Source organism: Epargyreus clarus, unplaced genomic scaffold (genome assembly GCF_041222505.1).
Source record: "Epargyreus clarus isolate Ecla_fem2 unplaced genomic scaffold, WU_Ecla_fem_2.2 ptg000021l, whole genome shotgun sequence".
Classification (NCBI taxonomy): domain Eukaryota; kingdom Metazoa; phylum Arthropoda; class Insecta; order Lepidoptera; family Hesperiidae; genus Epargyreus; species Epargyreus clarus.
In genome coordinates this window covers 4,050,522-4,071,822 of record NW_027332228.1, presented here as the reverse complement: position 1 = coordinate 4,071,822, position 21,301 = coordinate 4,050,522, and the positions used below count along the sequence as shown (strand labels likewise).

The window sequence follows — 21,301 nt, the reverse complement described above, 5'->3', positions numbered from 1 at the left end:
TATCACATTGGGCTGACCTATGAGAGCATCTGATAATTTTTAGAATAGTAGCAATCATTCACTTTTAAAAAAGCACGTCTGATTTTTTTACGTCACAGTCATGATCACTCTTTTAATTGTAAGAGAACAACTCTTCGTATATTCCGGTATAGGTAAGTAAATATGACGAGCGTGTTCGTGTCGTTATTCGTGGCGCCCGCACTCACGATATCCGCGTGTTACGGCGTGATCGTGATCACGATACGCCAGAAGAGCAGGCGCGTGCTCGGCAAACGCGCTGCAGCGACCAGGCAATGTAAGTTGACCATACTCGTTTTGGAAGCGAAAGAACGGAAGATTACGTTATAAAATGTACGAGTATCACATTAGGCAGACCTATGCGAGCATCTGATTTTTTTTTATAATACAATCATCTTAAAGCGTTAAATAAAACATAATATCTCCGTTTTTATGAGGCAGTCAGGAACAATCTTTAAATTATAAGAGCAAAGCTCTTTGTATTATCTGTAGAGTAAATATAACTAGCATGTTCGTGTCGTTGTTTGTGGTGCCCGCACTCACGATATCCGCGTGCTAAGGCGTGATCGTGATCACGATACGGCAAAAGAGCAGCTTGGCAAGCGGGCCGCTGCGACCAGGCTATTTTGGTTGACCATTTTAGTTTTTGGAAACGAACTAATAGTAGAATAATTTTTATGACATACCATAACGAGCAAATGATGATTTTATTGGATGCAGCTGCCATTTTTGTTTAAAACAGCGTGTTTTCATTTTTTATCCGGGAATAAGAACACTACCATGTTGAAATCACGGACAATTTTTAGTATAACGAATCGGTCATTTGTATTGTCCCATTTTAGTAAGTAAATATAACGTGAGTTCGTGCCGTGGTTAGTGGCGATATCCGTTAGCTACGGCGTACTATAAATTCAATAGTTTAAAAAAGAAGTAAACATTCTGTACCTACATATATAATGCAATCGAACCGTTATCTAAGCTTATTAAAACATTTTTACTGTCGCGTTTGCAAAACAAGAAAACTCTGATTGTTAGTTGTTTGCGCAGCGCTATCGAGACTCAATTAATTTTAACAGGGCATTACGCTAGGAACTTATACCTAGAATTAATATGCAATTTAAGTACAGGTTCATATTGCCGTAATCTTAATAAAGTAAAAAAAAAAAACAAAATCGTGTTCGACAAACTGCACATTTAATTTAATACTTCGGAAGTTTAACAACCCCATAGTTAGAGTGAAGATGCTTCTATGTGAAATATGAGCAAAACTAAATGCAGATCAAAAACCATTTCAAGTAATAAAATTATTTCAAAAAGTACATTTATGGTTAATTAATTTTTATTTTACACGAATTAATCCATTAAAATATGGTAAAACGATTTACGTAAACAACTCCGATTTATTTCAACGAGCTAATATAGGCAACACGGTAAAACAGTTATTTAGAAGGGTCGCCCTGTCCCATTTAGCCGATATCAAGCCCTAAAATAAAAAGATAAGTTAATTTCAGACAGGATATAAATAAATCTAGGAAACTTTCAAATAAAAAGTCAATCAGTCGTTCACGAGATTAATCCTTACGAAGCCTTAAAATAATTAAATTGAAATTTAATTTTCTCTGAAGTTCATTCAAAGGTTGAAAGTTATAAGGTCTACTTTCGTTTGTCGGCGCAAGGGTTATTTTGGGGCCACGATACGTTGAGGATATACGGTAAATTGATGAACAGAAAAAGTGAAAACGGAAAAAAATGTAACAAATTAAACCCAACGTGACTCGACTGACTTGCGTTGGTTCCATGTGAAAAAGTCTTATAGAAAATGTATGATATGCCATACGTGTTAAAGGAATATTGGCTTTGGCTATTCGCTATAAACTTTAAATGTGAAAATTAGTAGATATCTTTTTGTTGGGTTCCGTACCACCAACATTTTCATTTTTTTTTATTTTTAGAATTCGTTATTATAGCAACCATTGAAAAAATACATAGTGATAAATTGAACTGTCTTCCTATTACGGTTCAATAGATAAAGCGAAAAACGTCGAAAAATAGCGGTTTCTTGTATGGCGACCCCCTGTTATTTACAACTTTTTTATTTTTACTATTTGTTGTTATAGCATCATATCAAAAGCAGTGATAGTCTAGTGGTTAAGAAACTCGGCCTCTCGATCGAGGGGTCCGAGGTTCAAATCCCAGGCACGCACCTCTGATTTTTCAAAGTTATGTGCGTATTAGAAATTAATTATCACTTGCTAAACGGTGAAGGAAAACATCGTAAGGAAACCTGCATACCTGAGAGATTTATAAAAAAGAAATCTCAAAGGTATGTGAAGTCTACCAATACGCACTTGGCCAGCGCGGTGGACTATGGCCTAATCTTTCTCATTATGAGAGGACACCCGTGCCCAGCAGTGGGACAGTAATGGGTTGTTGATGATGATGATGTTGTTATAGCGGCTACAATTATACACCCTTTGTCAAAATTTCAAGTATTTATCTATTACGGTATCATAGAGAGAGCCCTGTAACGGACAGATGGCCAGACAGCGATGTCTTAGTAATAGGGTTCCGTTTTTACCCTTTGGGTACGGAACCCTAAGAATTAGTCCCTGCAGGCAATTAAACAAACAGCTAAACTCACGGACTTTCTGGGACCTAAATAAGACGAGTTATCAAAATAGCAAAAGTGTGAGTTAAGCCGTCTACCCACTGCTATGTCATAAGACTCTAACAAAGAAGGCGTTCATTTCAATCACAAACACATTTCAATTTCATTCATTTGTAAATATAGATTAAAATAATCCGCTTTGAATCCGTTCGCTATTATTGTTTGTTTGGATCGAGTTATTTTTCCAAATGAATCATTTAAATGAAGTCTGTCCAAATACAGATATTGTAGCACAAACCATTAAGAATAACAATACAATACCTTTGCACGGAGTAGACTTAGCTCTAACTAATCTAACTAATTACTCGCTTGGACCCTATACTTTTATTTTGGTCTCCCTTTTTTCTCTTACCCGATGGCGCCCCGGACAGAACCAAATAATAATATTACTCCATAGAGAGCCCACGAGACATTTTTTCTTCTGAGAAGGACTAACATTGTTACTGCTAATGTCCTAGATTGCCTAGGCCTCCCTTTTTTATCTTGCCCAGCTGGCGACCCGGGTAGTACCAAATAATAATATTACTCCATAGAGAGCCCACGAGACATTTTTTCTTCTGACAAGGACTAACCTTGTTACTGCTAATGTCCTAGATTGCCTAGGCCTCCCTTTTCTATCTTGCGCAGCTGGCGACCCGGGTAGTACCAAATAATAATATTACTCCATAGAGAGCCCACGAGACATTTTTTCTTCTGACAAGGACTAACCTTGTTACTGCTAATGTCCTACATTACCTAACGTTACTAAAACATACATCGATCTGGTCAAATGACATATTGCTATACAATAATAGTAATGTAAATGAGTTCAGTGACTGACCAATGGGTTTGAAATTATAAGCACACCGACAGACAAAAAGATTGTGTTTTATTATACTGGTATGTCAACATTTTCCGTTGTGGGTGTGTTTATTTGAAGTAATGTAGGTAATTAAGATCTAAATTAAGAGAGCTACTTTTTACATTTACTTCATAAATAATACTACGGTAATAGTAGACTATTTTGATAATAATTAAGACAGTGATAGCCTAGTGGTTAAAAAACTTTGCCTCTCGATCGAGGGATCCGAGGTTCAAATCCCAGGCTCTCTCTGATTTTTCGAAATTATGTGCGTATTAGAAATTAATTATCACTTGCGAAAACATCGTGAGGAAACCTGCATACCTGAGAGTATTAAAAAAAATCTCAATGTCATGTCAAGTCTACCAATTCGCACTTGATCCGCGCAGTGGACTATGGCCTAATCCTTCTCATTCTGAGAGGAGACCCGTGCCCAGCAGTGGGACAGTAATGGGTTGATGATGATAATAATTTAAATTGTAATGATTTTGTATTTTACAAATGTAGTCTTCCCCATAGATGATCTACAGATCTTCTAAACACGTTGTTGCGAAGTTGTTTTTCCTAAAGTCATTTACAATTAAATTACAAATAAGATTTCAATGCGTATGTAATAATATCTATTAAGCTGTTATTTCTACTACTGTACTTGCTGTTATTGCTATATTCAGCAAGAATTTTATAAAAATAAAAAATATTCGTTCTATTTGCTTTCATGTTAGGACTTACGCGAAACCAAAACTGATTTATTTCATTTTCTGTGTAAGTAATATTGGAAACAACCAAGTTGATTAAATGAAAATCCGCAAATTAACTTCAAAGGGGACTTTTTATTCCAAATATATTAAGGGTCCCATCATAAATTATATTCGCGAATCCATTATTTATAATGGTCTTATCATAAGTCATTTTCGAATATGACGCCACCACCATATAATTCTGCCTAATAACAGCCGTGGTAAACGCTACTGTGTTCTGGTTTGAAGGGTGTGGTAAGAAAGATATAAATTTGAATATGGTAGAACCCTTGTGGTTCAACTCCGGCGGCACCACCACCACCACACCTATTTCTGCCTATTAACAGTAGTGTCAAGCGCTGCTGTGTTCTGGTTTGAAGGGTGTGGTAAGCGAGACATACTTGTCCGAGGCGTTCCAGCTTAGTCCTCAGGGGTAGCGGCGTCTTAATGAGCGACCTGTGGAAGATAACTAATCTTATCTGTAGTTGATTACATATTTTCATGGGCGGCAGTAACCACTTACTTCATTTTCTACGAGTACTTCTATATTATAAAAAATGATATTGTTATTTAATTGACTATTTTTCTTTCAGACAGTGACGACCTGGACAGCAGGCGGGCCAGCAGCCGCGGCATCATCCCAAAAGCGAAGATCAAAACTGTTAAGATGACTTTTGTTATCGTTTTTGGTAAGAATAGTAATAATTTCCTCCTAACTCTCTTAAAATGGACACTAATTGATTTACATAGACGGCCTATAACCATGAATTATACGACAGCTTTTTTTTAGCTTTTAAGTACCTATATTATAGCTTTTTGATCAAATTAAATGTATTAACTTTTCAAATTGAAAAACAATAAAAGGTTTGAAATTCAATTTAGACATTATTTTTATAAAAACAACAACGACTTAAAAGTAATAAAAATAATATTGCAATAAAAATGTTACAACAATGAACAAAAGATCGAAGTTTGACAAAATGTTGTGTTAGTATGAGGAAATTGTAAAATATTAATCTGGGTAGGCAAAACTATCGATAGATTGATTATTAATAACAAGCGTTTGTCATATTGAAAAAACAAAATCCCAATAAACACAGCCTAAGTACATAACAGCTGATATTTAATCCCCAATCGTTATTTTAATGAATATTCAATATTTACGCATTCAAAATTCATATTTGCAATGCGAAATTAAATTTATGCAATCCAATCATTCAGTGAATATGCCATCAATTCACATAAATGTCGGTGTAATTAACTTAAGCTTTAGTTTGCAAAAAACATTACCTTCCATCGTAAAGCTGTCAAAATCCCTGTTTACAATTTACGGATAATGTAAAGAGCTGTGCGCATTATCCGATGAAGTTTATATTTTACAAGCGGCAAGTGAGGAACCTTCTTCTCATGTAATTCCAAAGCCTAAAAGACATGACTAATGACTAAACAGTAACGGTAAAGATTTTTTATTTTTATTTTTAGGAAAGTATTTTAGAATTTACTTCAGACATTTTACACTACCCAAGGCATTCTACATCAGAAAGTTATGTGTAGGTATATTGTATCCACGAAATTTAAATGCCTGACTAATGGTGTATTTTACAAGTATATTCTAATTTCATCACAATCTAGCTAATAAAATTCGAATACAGACGGACTAAATGTAAAACAGGGTTTAAAACATGAAAATTTTCCATAAACTTAAAACACAAACGCACTAGAAAAGGATTTTTGAAAATTATTTCCGTAATCTTGCTGCATAGGGGATGAAAGTTAAGTAGGTAAAAAGAAAAAAAAATCATATGTTAATCTACACAGTAATGTGATTAAGATGTTTATCCATGTTCCCAATGTTCATTATCTAGTACCTTGTCCTTTGCTCGCTTTTTAAGCTTCTCCGTACAGACCGTGCATAAGCTCCCTAACAGGTACTTATGTTAATGCGTTTCTTTTGGCGCCACGACACGAAAAAGCAATTTAACGGATACATGTATGGTCAACCACGCGTCATTCGCAGATTTTATCGCAAGTTACATTCCCGTATCGCGATACGTGACAAATTAATTACGTTTGCAAACTTTAATCCGTTTTAAAAGTGTATAAGTAGACGACGGGAAGATAAGGGCTTTAATGCAAAAAGCATTGTTTATGACTGGAATACTTTGATAACGAAATGTTTTTGCTAATTATATAAATATTCGAAGTTTCTGCATCATATTTGGGCCAGAATTCTTTGTGGTTCGATTGCGAAGGTTCTACCGTCATACCTATTTCTATTTTTTAGGAGTATTGTCCATCGCTGCCGTAAGATTGGGCGGTTCCTGGTTGTTACGATATGACATCTTCAAGGCATCAATACTGACAAGTGGATACGGACATTCTTTGTATTTAATCGAAATACATGACACCGCGATTTATCGACGCTTGAATATATCCTATAAAACAGAACACAGCAACGCTTACACTGCTGTTATTAGTGAGAAATAGGTGTGGCGGTGGTGCCGCCGGAGTCGACACATACGGTTCAAACTTCAAATCTGCAATCTTCCATTACATAAACGATATACATACCTTTTACATACGAAGTTATAATCAAATTGACGGTCAAATTAATAACAATTTACATATGTAGAGCTCGATTTAACAAGATCGATTCTGGTCGAGCGAATACCATATTGATTTACGCGTGGCCATCTGTAAATCCGAATGATAACGTATGAGCAAGGTGTAATATATTCCACGATGAGTCTGGCCTCATTCGAATAGTTTATCATCGGATTAAAATACATAACGAGTAATTCTATTATTGAACATTTTATTTGGAAATTTGTTAGAAACTTTAAACTGTTAATATGTAAAAATATCAGAATAGTGTTATCTTAACTATTTCTGTTTTAAAATGTAGAAGTACAAAACGAGCATGCAGTCTGTCTAATGGTATGTGGCCAATGCCGCTCATGGACATCTGTAATCGACTCCAAATAAGACCGCAATTATTTAGGTCGGGTAACGATGTGGTAATTTTGAGGAATAAGTTGAAATTTCTTATAAAACTCTTCCTCTCTTACCGCACTCTTTAAACCAGAACACAGCACAGCTTAACATTATTGTTATAAGGCACAATAGGTTTTACGGTAGTTCCTTCAGAATCGAACCCTGAAAAGTTCTATCATTTTCATAGGATTGGTGTAATTGGTAGGGAAATCGCTTTAAACTACCTATTACTTGAATTAAATTGAGTTTGTCAGAGAAGTGGTCACGTGAACTTAATGTTGCCCAAACAATTTACAAAAGAAGATATTGTTACAAAAATAGTGACTAAATTGATCAAAATCATCTAACACGAAATAAATGTAATGTACACTATATATGACAACATCAACAAGCACGAAGTAAATGAATTTACGCAAATAATCATTACTGTCCATAAATGATTTAAATAAACGGTGAAAATAAATATTAACAGAAAACCCTATAAACGGTCCTACGTACCGAAAAGTAATTCATCCATGAATAAACCCAACTCCCAATAATTTATCGTCGGATTAAAATATCATATGGGGTTATATTTTAGCACCCACAAATTTCTCATAGATAATAATAATCCTTACCTTTAATATTTTATGATATTCTAGATGTAAATTACAGTATTTTACTCTATATAAAATTCTCATGTCACAGTGTTAGTTACCGTACTGCTCCGAAACTTCTTTACCGATTTTTACCCTTAACATTTTTTTATTTATATGGCAACACAACGTTTGCCACGTCAGCTAGTTTTATTCTAAAAGTAAATTTACAGTTATATTGGTTTAAAGGAGAAGAAAGAACTTTTTAATAGGTTATTTTTAACTCTACCTAGTTATGTAAGATTCTTATTCACTAACCGTTGTCGGCATATAATAAACTCCGGGATATCTAGTGGAACGCGGCAATGTTTTCCTTGCGTGATGTAGTCTCTTTCCAGGACAAATAGCCTCTATGCATGACAACTTATAACTAAAAGAAATTCTCGGTATTCCAGAAACATAAATAGTAAGAGATCAGAGCCCTCACTCAGAGCTTGCGTTTCTAAGGCTTCGTAACTGGAAATTTCTAGAAGGATACAATATAAACACAAGAATCGCTACCGACTCAGTGTTTCCTTATCTATGTCCTATGGAAACCATAAGCGTATTTTCACCGTGACCACCGCCCAATTAGGTCGAAATACCGGCGATAAAGTAACAAAAAACTACGTACACAATAAAACATATAAATTCCACGATACTATTATTCTAAAATAATATACGAAATGAACAATTGTTTCCGAAGCTACAACAAAAGTAAGAACTCAAGTCGAACTCGCCTACAATAAAATAAACATACCGAATAATCCACTTATCCTTGTATTCTATAAAGTTCTGGATAAGAGATGCCGCACGCACTCGTATTGCGATATTACGATATCGGAGTTAAATACGTAGCGTGCATATAAACAAGATAAGCGGAAGGCTGGAGGGGATGAGCGCTCTATGGAAGTGGAACATTGACGTTGATCAAAGTAGTGACATCACAAAACTGTGTGATGTTTAGAAGTTGCTTGGAGCCTTTGTTATTGGCTGTTTTGAAGCATCCTTAGATGTTTTTGATACTCACCAGTTCATTATTGTCTTACTAAGAACGAAGTGTTTTCATGTCTGTTCTCAGTGTTACTTAATCTTACGCTATTATAGTCCATATTAATAGCAGATTCATTATTGTTTGCCTTATCAACATACTTACTACTAATTGCAAAATACGGATAATTAAATGAAAGTATTGGAAAGTATCTCGCTGCCCGATCAATATGAAAGCCTTATCAAAAAATATACAGATCAAAAGATTATTTTAGGTAAGAATGTAGTTTTTATAGTACCTTAGGTAATCAAGTTATTGATTGTTGTAGAAAAAAAAAAACAAGATAATACAAAAGAAATAAGATAAGAAGCAAGATCAACAAAAGTTTACCTTAAATATACATCTACTATTAACTTTGTTAGGGAATACATCTTTACTAAATGTATGCAGACCAATAAAGCATTTTAGCCATACAAAATTGTCAAAGCAGTAAATACGTTTAAACGTTCCAAAAATGACTAGAAACGATAAAACATTTTACGATCTCGTCCATTATGTCTAAGTGGTCAAAGTTGTTATTCTTATAGCTCAGGAGCATAAAGACCAATAAATTCATTACCCCATAAACTTTGTACCTACATGCCAATACAACTGACAACTATAAGGAAATTGTATTGAAAAGTATGATTTGGGGAAGTGGACAAAGACAAAATTCTGAGAGGACATGATGAAAAAACTGGAAACTGTGTACGAGCTGTGAAAATTGTTTGAAAAATATGACTGAAAAATGGCGGCAAAAATAGGAATGAGTTGGAATAGAAAGATACAAAGAAATATGAAACTGTACGCAAAGTGTATGCGATGCATGTTTTATTACTATTAAAGAAAGGTTAGATTATCAATAGAAAGTTTGACGCTAGATAGCCTACACATAATGGTAACTTAATGTTTAAAACTCGGCCATTGATCCAGGAATCCGAGATTCAAACCGCTTTAAAGATGAAAAACACATCGTAAAGACAACTGTAAGCCTAAGAGTTATTTAAATAAAGTTCCCGTAGGTGTGTTAAGTTTGGCAATACCCACTTAGCCAGCATCGTGGACAATAAGCCAAATCGTCTCAGTATGAGTGCAGACATTATGTTGTTATTTTAGAAATTTGAAGTCTATTGAGAAATCTAAATCAGTACAATAGACCTTTCATGTTGTTGATTCCCGGTAAGAAAGGACGTGCAAATGAACACCAAAAGTTTTCAAACATTTGAAATTTTGTAAACATAAACTTCTAGCCCACAATAGATACCAAAATAAGTTCTATCAAGATTTTGATTTATAATGGAAAAACAAGTAGAACACGAAGCACCTTAATGAGCGTAAATTACACAATATAATATTTTGTCTTCAGGAATTTTAGACCTTTGAAGGCTTTGAATATCGTTAACTTCGGAAATTACAAGAAATATCGAAATTAGGACAATGGATACCTTTGTCAATAATTCGCAACAAAAAAGCACGTGAAATGGGCCTCAAAGGGTATAAATTAGATTTTTGTTTTCTGGAACTCCGGTAATTTTGTAAAAATGAAGACTTTCGAAGTCGTAATCTACAGAAGCCTACACGAAATACTGAAATTAGGATAGATACCTTCAAGATGTTGGCACATAGCAATAAAGGACATGAAATGAACCCTAAAAGGCGCAAATTACATTCTTGACTTCAAACACTCCTTTAATATTCAAAGTTTCAAGGTGTTTTAGAAGACGTCTTTCGTATTCAGGCTAAGCCACGTGACCAGATAGTGTGACCACGAAAAGGTACTCCATTATTAATACGATACGATTTTTTCGTTTCAAAGTCTTAATCCCTTTTTTTTTGTTTACGAGGGGGAAACCTTCAAAAGGTACCTGGTGTCGTGGGAGCGACGTAGGGTTATGTGGGATTCTTACCGCACTAAAACCCCCCCGGTGGCCGTCCTCGGCGCTGCGTAGAGGGCTCCGGGATCTCCAAAGGAACGCAACCGGAGCCCTCTTAGCGCGTTGCCCCGTCGGGCTCCGCCCAGGTGAGCTTGGAGCTCGCCACACCGTCTGGTGCGTACGACGGTATGCGACCACACATACCGCCGTCCTTCCCGGGGTCGCTGGCTGGGCGGTTCGAGCTCCCACTCTTGCCACCCGCAACCCCGGAAGCCCCCTTTTAGTCGCCTCTTACGACAGGCAGGAGATACCGTAGTCCTATTCTACTCCCGAAACTACAGGGACAAAGTCAAAAAAAGTCAAACAAAAACAAAGTCAAAGTCTTAATCCCTAGGGCACTCTCAGAGGTGGTAAACAATTTATTACTTACAGTTCGAGGTACCACTCTAATATAGCGTGGAACAGTTCGTGCGTTTCAGTAGAAGGATGTGGATGCCGGCTGACTTGTCACATGAGACAACTATCTTAATCCTTACTAGAGGCAACGCATCTGTGATCGACTTCGAGAAAAAAACCTGTTTTATATGCTATTACCGATGTCCATATATGTCCACGGAACATTTGACCAGAGTACATGCTAATTTTCTGTCTCCATGTTTAAAAAAAAAATGTTACATTTGCAACATGAGTTGCCTTTGTCCCTGTAGCTCCGGGACAACAATAGGGCTACGGCCTGCCTGTCGTAAGAGGCGATCAAAAGGGGGCTTCCGGTGTTGCGGGCGGCAAGAGTGGGAGCTCGAACCGTCCAGTTAGCTATCCCGGGAAGGACGGCGGTATATGTGGTCGCATAACGTCGTGAATACCAGATGGTGCGGGAGGAGCGAAAACTGCTCCCTCAAGGCAGAGCCTGATTCCAATCAGGCGTATCGCGCTTGGGAAATCCCACATAACGTCCCACACGGCGTCGCTCCCACGTTGTCGGGTACCTTTTTAAGGTTTCGCTCTCGTTAAAAAAAAGGGTACATAAGTTGCCTACCAAAACTCACTTTATTTTCGTAACTCACCTTACTAAATTTCGAAAAGATAGCAAAGTGAATGAGTGTAGAAAGTTTTATGATTTCATAATTAACTACAATCCAAATAATAAGTAGCGTCACGTCCTCATAGTGGGAGAGCTGGAGTTGGAATCTTATAAATTCACAATTTCACTCGTGACCCGACTGCATAACACTTTCGTATATTGCTCTAGGGATGTTCCTCTTGAATGTGAAGAGCATAATAATATAATTTTATAATAATATTAATATACTTTATTGTGCCTCTAAATCTTAACGCCTATGTATACTACACGAAATTTTTCAGCGTCTTTTCCTCTATCATAAATCTGTTATCTTTTGTCCTTCAAAATAGTTATACATTGAAAGAAACAAGTACAATAGGATATAAAAAAATAATTTAGCCTAATGCGGTAGAATTAAATTGAAGACTTATATTTATAGAATGGCTTAAAAAATGTTTTTAAAATAAAATTAAATATTTTCTACTTCATGTAAGAATGCAGTCGATCTGATGGAAACTGGTCATGGTCATTTTAGGTTATTATAAACACATCTTCTTGGGACCTTAACTGCTCATTTTGTTCGGGTTAGCATGTACGCATGTAATTTATGTGCGCGTGACAATTTCGTTTCGGTCTTAGTATTTCCCAAAAATAGTTTCAGAAAAATTGTCTCATGTTGTTATAAAAAAAAGCAGTCAGATTTCTTACTGATGTAGGGCGTAAGCATTATCATAATTTTTCCTTCAAGTAACTTTGCAGACTTCACTGAGATTAGAATTTGATTAGAAATTTATTACTCAACAAAATTGCTAATTTTTGATTACGCATTCCTTGAAAGCCGTTAGCAAGGCCTGAACTTTTTCAGTTACAAGATTTCATAAGATTTCAGTTTCATTACGAGATTATAGACGTCTAAACTCGTAATGGATTGAAGATGGTAGAACGGTTAATCTTTCGAATCAGGAGATACCGCCGCCTAACATATTATCAGCCTTATAAAAAAAGTTAAAAAAATGCATAATGCCGAATACAGATCCTCTTCATTTTTGAATTGATTAAAAATATGTAGTATCAAGCGTTGCGGTGGTTTGAAGGGTGTGACAAATAATAAGGGGGGATACTTATACGAGGCGTTCGAGGTTAGTCCTCAGACTTGTGACAAATCTCCGGTCCATCTAATTCTATTTGGAAATGATTATTCTCTATGGGTGAAAGTGGCCACTTACCATGGGATGAACTGCATGCTTCTTGTACATTACTAAAAAAAATACGACTTCTAAAATTATTACTACATATACGAATTTTACAATATCTTATTGTTGACAGCCCTACACTCAGTTATTATTAGACAGTGGACCTCTAACATTTGATATCGGATTTTAGAGTCGTACCTACTTGTTCCCTGCAATATGACGTCAGTGGACAAAATGAGATATTTATTTCCTTATTTGCTCTACTTTAATATAACTCTTTATTAATATAGGATCCGTGGATTTATACAATAAAATTGAGAAAATATTTATTTTTATACTGATCTGTTATTCAACTATAACATAGTTATATACTATACGAAACAATATCTTAAACGAAAATTTATATCAATTACACATGATTTTTGTATAAGTAATTATTATTTCCATTACATGGTTTTAGCGGTAAAAATAAAGAGATTAAGCGAATCATCAAACTATTACCTAAACCATTATCTGTATGAAAGGTGTTTGAATTTTAATTCAATTATAAATTAATATTAATAAGCATTATAACACCGAAAACATTTTATATTATATTAGCTACGTAAAGTTAAATGATGCAGCCAAAAATTAATTACTAAAATATATTTTTTTTTGCATTTGACAACCCTACGCGACGTAGAAGAGCGTTCTGGGCAATATTTAAACTTTTTCCTGTGACATTATTGCTTTCAACCCCCGACTCGAATGGGGATCACGCGTTTAGTTGGTACATTAGCTTTCGTATTTTCCCCAGCTCGAAAAATTGTTTCATTGTAATAGTTCACGCTTATTTTAAGCTATAATCGCTTATGCTTAAATGTTAAGTGGCAGATAATACATACTAACGTTATTTGAGATTATCGAAATAAATGTATAATAAAAATAGTTTATAATTACAGAAAAATTGTAGATAAAAGTAATTATCCCGACTGTTAAAATATGAAAGGAAAAAATATCGCCTATAATGTTATCTGTCGAGTCTGTCGTTTGGGCTGCATGGCATATACATAATGCTCGAAAGACATTACTTTCCGCAGCCAGTTAAAAACAAGTCTTTCTCTTATTCTTCTTAGAACACTCTTTAATTCAACTGCATGAACCCTTCAAAACTAACGAACAAGCAACTTGCAACTAAAGCTTGAAAAAATTATAAGATAAATATTAACAGAAGGTATTAATTATAAGATCGACGTAGAAATAAAACTAATATGCAGCTCGGAAGAATATAGAAAAATCTTCCTTCCAAAGAGTATTAAGTAGAAATAGCTTTTTGAACGAACCTTTTAATAATTTCTCCTACTTTCAACTAGCTTTGCAATTTCACACAGATAGAAGATAATAAGGTGAAAAGGTGGCTTTGAAAGATTTCTCTAAAAGGACGGAAAATGTGGCAACATTTTTGTATAGTGACGTAAATTGTGCACCCGGAAAGCACGACATCAAAAATAATAACAATTTGTTAGAAGCTTTAAGATTTTTCTATATAAATAAAAAATACATAGGTACGGTCTACATCCACTTTCTTATTGTCGTATATAAGTCGTTAAAAAGAAATCGAAGCATAGAAAGTCTAGAACCCAAGTCTAGCAACTTATGGGAAGACATTTATTACTAACTCAATAGAATAGGAAACTGTGTTTATATAACTAAAAATTATGTATCTAAAAAATGTAAATTATGTATATATATGAAAACTGATGTTTATTAACTGGTGATGTAATAAGGTATTAAAATATAACTGTTTTTCAGTATTCGTCCTGTGTTGGTCACCGTATATGATATTCGACCTGCTCCAAGTATACGGATACGTACCGAACACACAAGTCAACATCGCCATAGCCTCGCTCATACAGAGCCTTGCGCCGCTCAACTCTGCCGCGAACCCCGTCATCTACTTTATATTCTCCAGCAGAATATTTGTAAGCCTCAGGTAAGTAACCAGCATAATAACTAAATCTCAGGTAAGTAACCAGCATAATAGTTCCACTATACTTTATTTTCATTAAATTAAGACCACTAAGGACATAGGAAAACTGAGCACTTAAGTATCATCGCCATAGCCTCGCTCATACAGAGCCTTGCGCCGCTCAACTCCGCCGCGATCTCCGTCATTTACTTTATATTATCTAGCAGGATATTTGCAAATATCAGGTAAGTTAACATCTAATTGGCATAATACTCGTAATACCAACATACTTAATTGCAGTTAAATTGAGGTAACTAAATACAAAGAACGTATATCCTGTCACCACTCACTTTCACAGCGAATCCCATCATTATTTACTCTATATTCTTCACTGGTTATTTGTAAGTATTGGATATGTTTACAAGTACCTAAATAGCGTAACACGATACTTTATTGATATTCATAAAAAGTTAAATAAATAATAAGGGATAATTGAATTAGTAGATTTATTCTTCGCTAGGATGTTTATAGCTCAATACTTGTCAATGTCACAGTAAATTTAATCGAACATTCAAGTGAACATCGTCAAAGCCACGCTCATATGAATCCTGGCTAAAATTTCTCAATTTTATACTACCAACCAAACGAGCCTATAAAAGCCCTGACACCGCTTGATGACTGTTTCATATCCTGCGTTCTTCCTTATATTCTTCGGAAGGATGGATGAATTTATATTAAGACAGGTCATATAATATCTATTTTTTTAACTACATGAATAAATCACTACTTAGAATGAAACTATGAATGAACATGGTAAATGTATTATTCACGTAATATAGTATCAGTGTTTTTCTATTAAGAAATGACATTCACTGTAATTATTCTTCAGGAGGAAGTTGTATGAATGTCAAGTAAATTCTACAAAATTCTACGAATAAAGAGTAAATTAAAGTGGATTAGTAGGTACATTATTCAAAACTTATATCTTATACTTGTAACTTATACCTTGTTCTAATGTTTAAATTATAACGACAGTGTTAATTACTTTGCCAGTATGCAATTTCTAATTAACAATTTCCCACAAAGTTCTGTCACAGCGTTTGTTGATATTGCTATGATTTATGAGTAACTAAAGTTGGGAAAGTTTTATTAAATTTGGATAGAATTCGCGTCGCCGAGCCTTAGATTGGCCATTTGATTCCCGAAGTTCTCGCTTATTTTATAAGCTGTAAATCATTGCAAGTTTCAAGAAGTGCGTTATAAAAATATAAAATAAGGTTATAAATATCTGTATAAAAGGAAAATTTTGACTATCAAAATTAACATATAATTTAACATTTTGTTTTTTACTTAATAAATAAAATAATAATGTTTTATACAATACTGATATAATAGATTTTATGTAAAAAAGTATTTGAGTAGATACGCTAATAATCTCGCATAGAATCAATGAAACTGTAAAAGATAATATGACTGTCAAGAGTATATAAACCCACTTCTAACGTGTTAAAAGCTAACTTCATCGCAACTTCTTAAAGCATTTTCAAAGCTGAATGATCAATGAATACCAACTTACAACTGATCAGTTTTTTATGACCCTTCACTTTATGAAATTTGCTAAAAGTATTATACTTATTCAGGAACATACCACCCTACAAATGGCTATGGTGCTGGATGAAGTCAGGGGACAGTCCTGCCGGCAATGAATCCAGAGCCCACACCGAATTGCTGACGTCATCACACCGCAGGACCAGACATGAGCTAACTATAAGAGTAAGTTCCTTTCAACCAAGTTCTACCAACCAAATTCCCAATTTTATTTGTATTCCAATCCCAATTTTATTTTGGATTTATGCACCGATTTTTTTTATTATAATGTACCTAAATCAGTTAAATTCTTCTTATATCGTATTGTGAAGTGTCTAAAATTTATAATTCTCTACCAATACCTCTATACCAATTTCGAACTGATATTATCTACGAATAGTTTAATGTTTCAGATCAGACAGATATTTTAGAAGCGTCTTTACTTAATCCCTACGGATAACAATGCATCCATGCCGAACTTCATATTCGACTTCTATTTTTATTTTAAATGGTCACAGATGTTTAAAAAGACTATGCATCATTACCTATCTAGGTTACGTGAAAATAATAATAGTTGTAGGAGTATAAGATAATCGACCTATGTTACAACTGACTTAAGTTCACATTCACATGAAGACAACGCAATGTTCCTAATACTTACAAAACTATTTCTACTTTGTGATAAATTTGTAAATTATATTTTTAAGATCATTAGAAACAAAATTTTCTTATCGTCCCAAAAACTCATTCTGTAATAATTCTTTGCACATAAGTCATAAAATAGTCAACGAAAAACCCATTATCTCAATTTGTAAAATTCGTTCGCTATTTCAAACTAAATAAAAAGCAATCTGATGTCTAAATCTGATCAGAACACAATTTCTTTAATAAGATTTCTATCTCCGAAGTCGTTTTTCGTCTACATTGGACATTTCTGGTGGACGCTGAATTACTGAGGGTCGACGTTGCAATAACGTACGTACAATCAGTAAGATTTACAGTATTTGTGATAATAAACATGTTTAAAAAAGATTTGAAAGGTTAATTTTCCTGTAAGTATTCTAAAAGTCGTAGTAATCAATATATGGTTTAATGATTTTGACCTATGGGGTTCGACTCTGACGGCACCACTGCCAAATATTTCTGCCTAATATACGAATTGTAATGCGCTGCCGTTTAAAGGGTACTGTAAGGGTGATATACTTATCCAAGGAGTTCCAACTAAGTCCTCGGATAAGTATAAACAGGAATGCTTCTGTGGCCCGTCCTAGGGAAAATCTAATCTTATCTGTGATTGATCGATTTCCATGGGCGGCAGTTTATTTGATAATCTAATGCAAATGCCGCCTTACGCTGTTTGTCCACCGACCACCGATACCGAGCCGATACCGATAATTAATGACGGCGTCGAAGTAGCGTACATACATTTACTATAGCAGCTTGTCCACCGCACGTCCGTCACCCGAACACCGTCATATCGGCCGCCGATATTCCGAGTAGATCACTGTGACCGTAGATCGGCACCGAGTTTTTGATAGGCTACTGTGCCGCCATATAACACATTGGAAGTTTTCCATAAACTGCCGCCACACGAGTGACAACTGTAACAAAATAAACCGCCGATATCGGTCGCAGTGGACAAACTATCGCCGTCACGACATAATTAAAATCGGCCCGAAATAATCTGATTCTCGGTGACGGTGCAGTGGACAAACAGCCTTACTGATTCGAATATTCATTTAACACAAAATAACATTAGGTATTCCATATATAAACTGTGTCAAAGATGTTTTAGCTAGTCAAACTACACGACACAGCTAGTTCTGTACTTTCGTAACTTATTAACCATTTCATATAACGTACGTAGGTACTCGTACTACGTAAACAAGATCAATATAGTTAGCGAACAGCTAGTTCAAAACTTTTGGCGACGTTCCTAGCACCCAGTTTGTCATGTGATACTGCGAATGAGTGGAATATAAAACTGGGACCTACTTTCTTGAAACTTAGTGGAAATTTGGAGATGGGATAGGTAATGTCATAAATGTAGATATGAGTACAATTTATGTTGTCTTGATTTATCACGTTTGTGACACGTTATCTGTACGATGTAATAAAAATACCTTTGTAACTATAATAACATTTTTGCGTTTTGTTTACTCAAATATGGAGATCTAGTTATAGATAAAGTGATTGATTTACTGACTGACTACGTAAATCAGATCTAGAACCCAGCAGCGCTTAACACTGCTCTTTGCACTGCTGCGCTCCACCTATTTTTGCCTAATAAGATGTTAATACGGTGTTACTACCGGAGACATTAAGGGTTCCACCACCTTCTTTGATACGAACAATGTTAAAAACATATGCGCAGACTCGATTAACATGAATGAATCTATATCTATAGATACTTATAGCATTAATAATGAGCAGCAAATTCAACAAAAATTAAACAGATTGAAGTGGTAGGACCATTTGTGGTTCGACTCCAGCGGCACCACCGCCACATCTATTTCTGCCGCATAACAGCAGTGTTAAACATTGCTGTGTTCTGGTTTGAAGGGTGTGGTAAGGTAGACATACTTTTCTGAAGCGTTCCAGCTTAGTCCTCAGGAGTAGCAGCTGAGGTCGGCCACAGATGCGTTGATCGACAACACACTTTCCTAGCAAAGCAATCAAGAAGCTCATAAATAACACTGTTCATGAAGACATCAAACCGATTCCAAACAAAATAAACACACACATAAAACAACACTGATATTATTTCCATGAATCTCATATAAATTACATGTTATTTTACTTTTGCCAGCTCAAAGAAGACAGCCTAAAGTATCCGAAGCAGCGACTCCACCAATGCAACAGCAACTCCAGGAAGGTGCGTCTCCACCTGCCAGACGACCATACGACCATGAACAACAACTGCCATCCACAGCCCCAACGACGACAAGATACGTTCTTGTAGTGGTATATCTCAAATCAGTTGTAAAATTACAAGCCACGGTCATAGATTAGTAAAGATTACTCACTCCTAACAAGGAAATGTACCCAGTTTTGAGAATTGAAATAGTTGCGTAAAAAAGTTTTGCCACGTCTCCGTGCTAAAATGTCCCTAAAATATTTGAAATCATGATTTATTTATTATGTAAATTACGCAGTATTAGTTATTTATTCGTAAATTTTCTCTAAAAATGTTTTTATTTGTCAAAAATTCAAGAAAAGAACTTACTTAGCCGTTTGTGGTTTCATTCAAATTCAAGGCGGCGAAGTATCTTTACTAATCTATGGCCACGGTAGAGTATACAATATTTATATGTTAGTTATAATAGGGTACGTTTCACTTATCGCCCGCAACGATTGTAACACTACATCGTTCCACCTAAGGTCCGTAGTCCTCGCGCGCTATGACTCAACGTCATAAATGACGTCACTTCGCCTAAAAACATGCATAGGTAAAATTTGACTCTCACAAAATGCGACAGGCAACAAAAATAGATACAAGTCGTAAGTTCCACTTATAACTATCACTTACCCGCGGTGTTTATACCATAGTGGAATGGCAATTTTAACAGTCGCGATCGATAGCTTTGCGGAAGTTAAGTGGAGCGTACTAAGATGATATAATAGATGTTACTTTACTTAAATTTCTAGCACCATTTTTTTACAAATGATCTTTGTCTAAATCCCGACTTCACTCTCATTTACATAAGTCTCTATGTTTCATCTTATAGAGGAATATTTGTTAAAGATAAATGATTTGATTTATGTTTCTCATCATATGTCATAAAATTAAGAATCAAGTTATAGTTCTGCTATTTTTTGAACAACGATATTATTAAACGCAGCAGCTATCGTTAGTTTAAATGTATATCTAATTATAAAACTTAATATAAAGCTCGAACGCATTAATTAGTTTTGTCGTATGTTGAATACTTTCATTACGACGTACCGCACTCGATATTGTAATGTCGTGAGTGGCAATCCTTATAACAGTGTAAAAATAAACTCAACAATATTCACGAATATAGCTACGAACTTAGACTTTTTATTGTTATTTATTTTATAATCACACATGCATTTAATGTTAAAAAAATATATTTAAGATTAATAGAACAATGTAAATGTAAGCTTAAGTCATGAATGTAAGTGTTAGTAATAAAATTTTCATGATGTATTTTAATGGAAGTAAATAGAAAAAAAACGTAACTCGCACGTATTTTAAGCAAAATACAGGGATTATTTAAAAGGGTGTAATATTCGGCTATTTTTTCAACTTGTCTACACTTTTGTATGACAGAAGGATCTCTCGAACCAAATTCTAGTTTAAAACAAGCTTTGTAAATATAAGGCGGCACACACACTGGACGAAAGACAACTTGTAAAGGTTGGTTGGACGGCTTTTTACGACCGTTTTAATAATCGATCTATCCAATGTTTTGCCTACATAAAGATCGACGATTGAAATTTTCTTCATACTAGACATTGTAAAAGTTAGATTTTTGGTAGGTATAAATTAGGTAGATTGAATATATAACGGGTGATAAGTTGATAACCCACTTTTAAAAACGAAAATTCTCTTTTGACTTTTTTGCAAGTTGTTGACTGTATTTATGTGTGAGCCGCCTAAAACGTTTGTAATTGTAATAAAAATTGATACTCATAATTATTATGTATGTTAAAAACATAATAAATATTCAGGTTAGAGTTTAAAATGGTGCCAAAAGAAGATTGGAGTGAGAC

At 34.9% G+C, this 21,301-nt stretch overlaps 1 protein-coding gene across 1 annotated transcript in view; it reads left to right on the top strand.

Moving 5' to 3' along the window:
- Nucleotides 1–21,099, top strand: part of NGR-A30 (neuropeptide receptor A30) — an 83,245-nt gene extending 62,146 nt beyond the window's left edge. The window contains exons 8-11 of the mRNA XM_073084778.1: nt 4,858–4,953; nt 14,821–15,001; nt 16,618–16,750; nt 19,374–21,099. Coding sequence (XP_072940879.1) covers nt 4,858–4,953; nt 14,821–15,001; nt 16,618–16,750; nt 19,374–19,526 — 563 coding nt within the window. The 3' untranslated portion in view covers nt 19,527–21,099. The remainder of the gene's footprint in view (nt 1–4,857; nt 4,954–14,820; nt 15,002–16,617; nt 16,751–19,373) is intronic.
- The last annotated feature ends 202 nt before the right edge of the window (nt 21,100–21,301 follow it).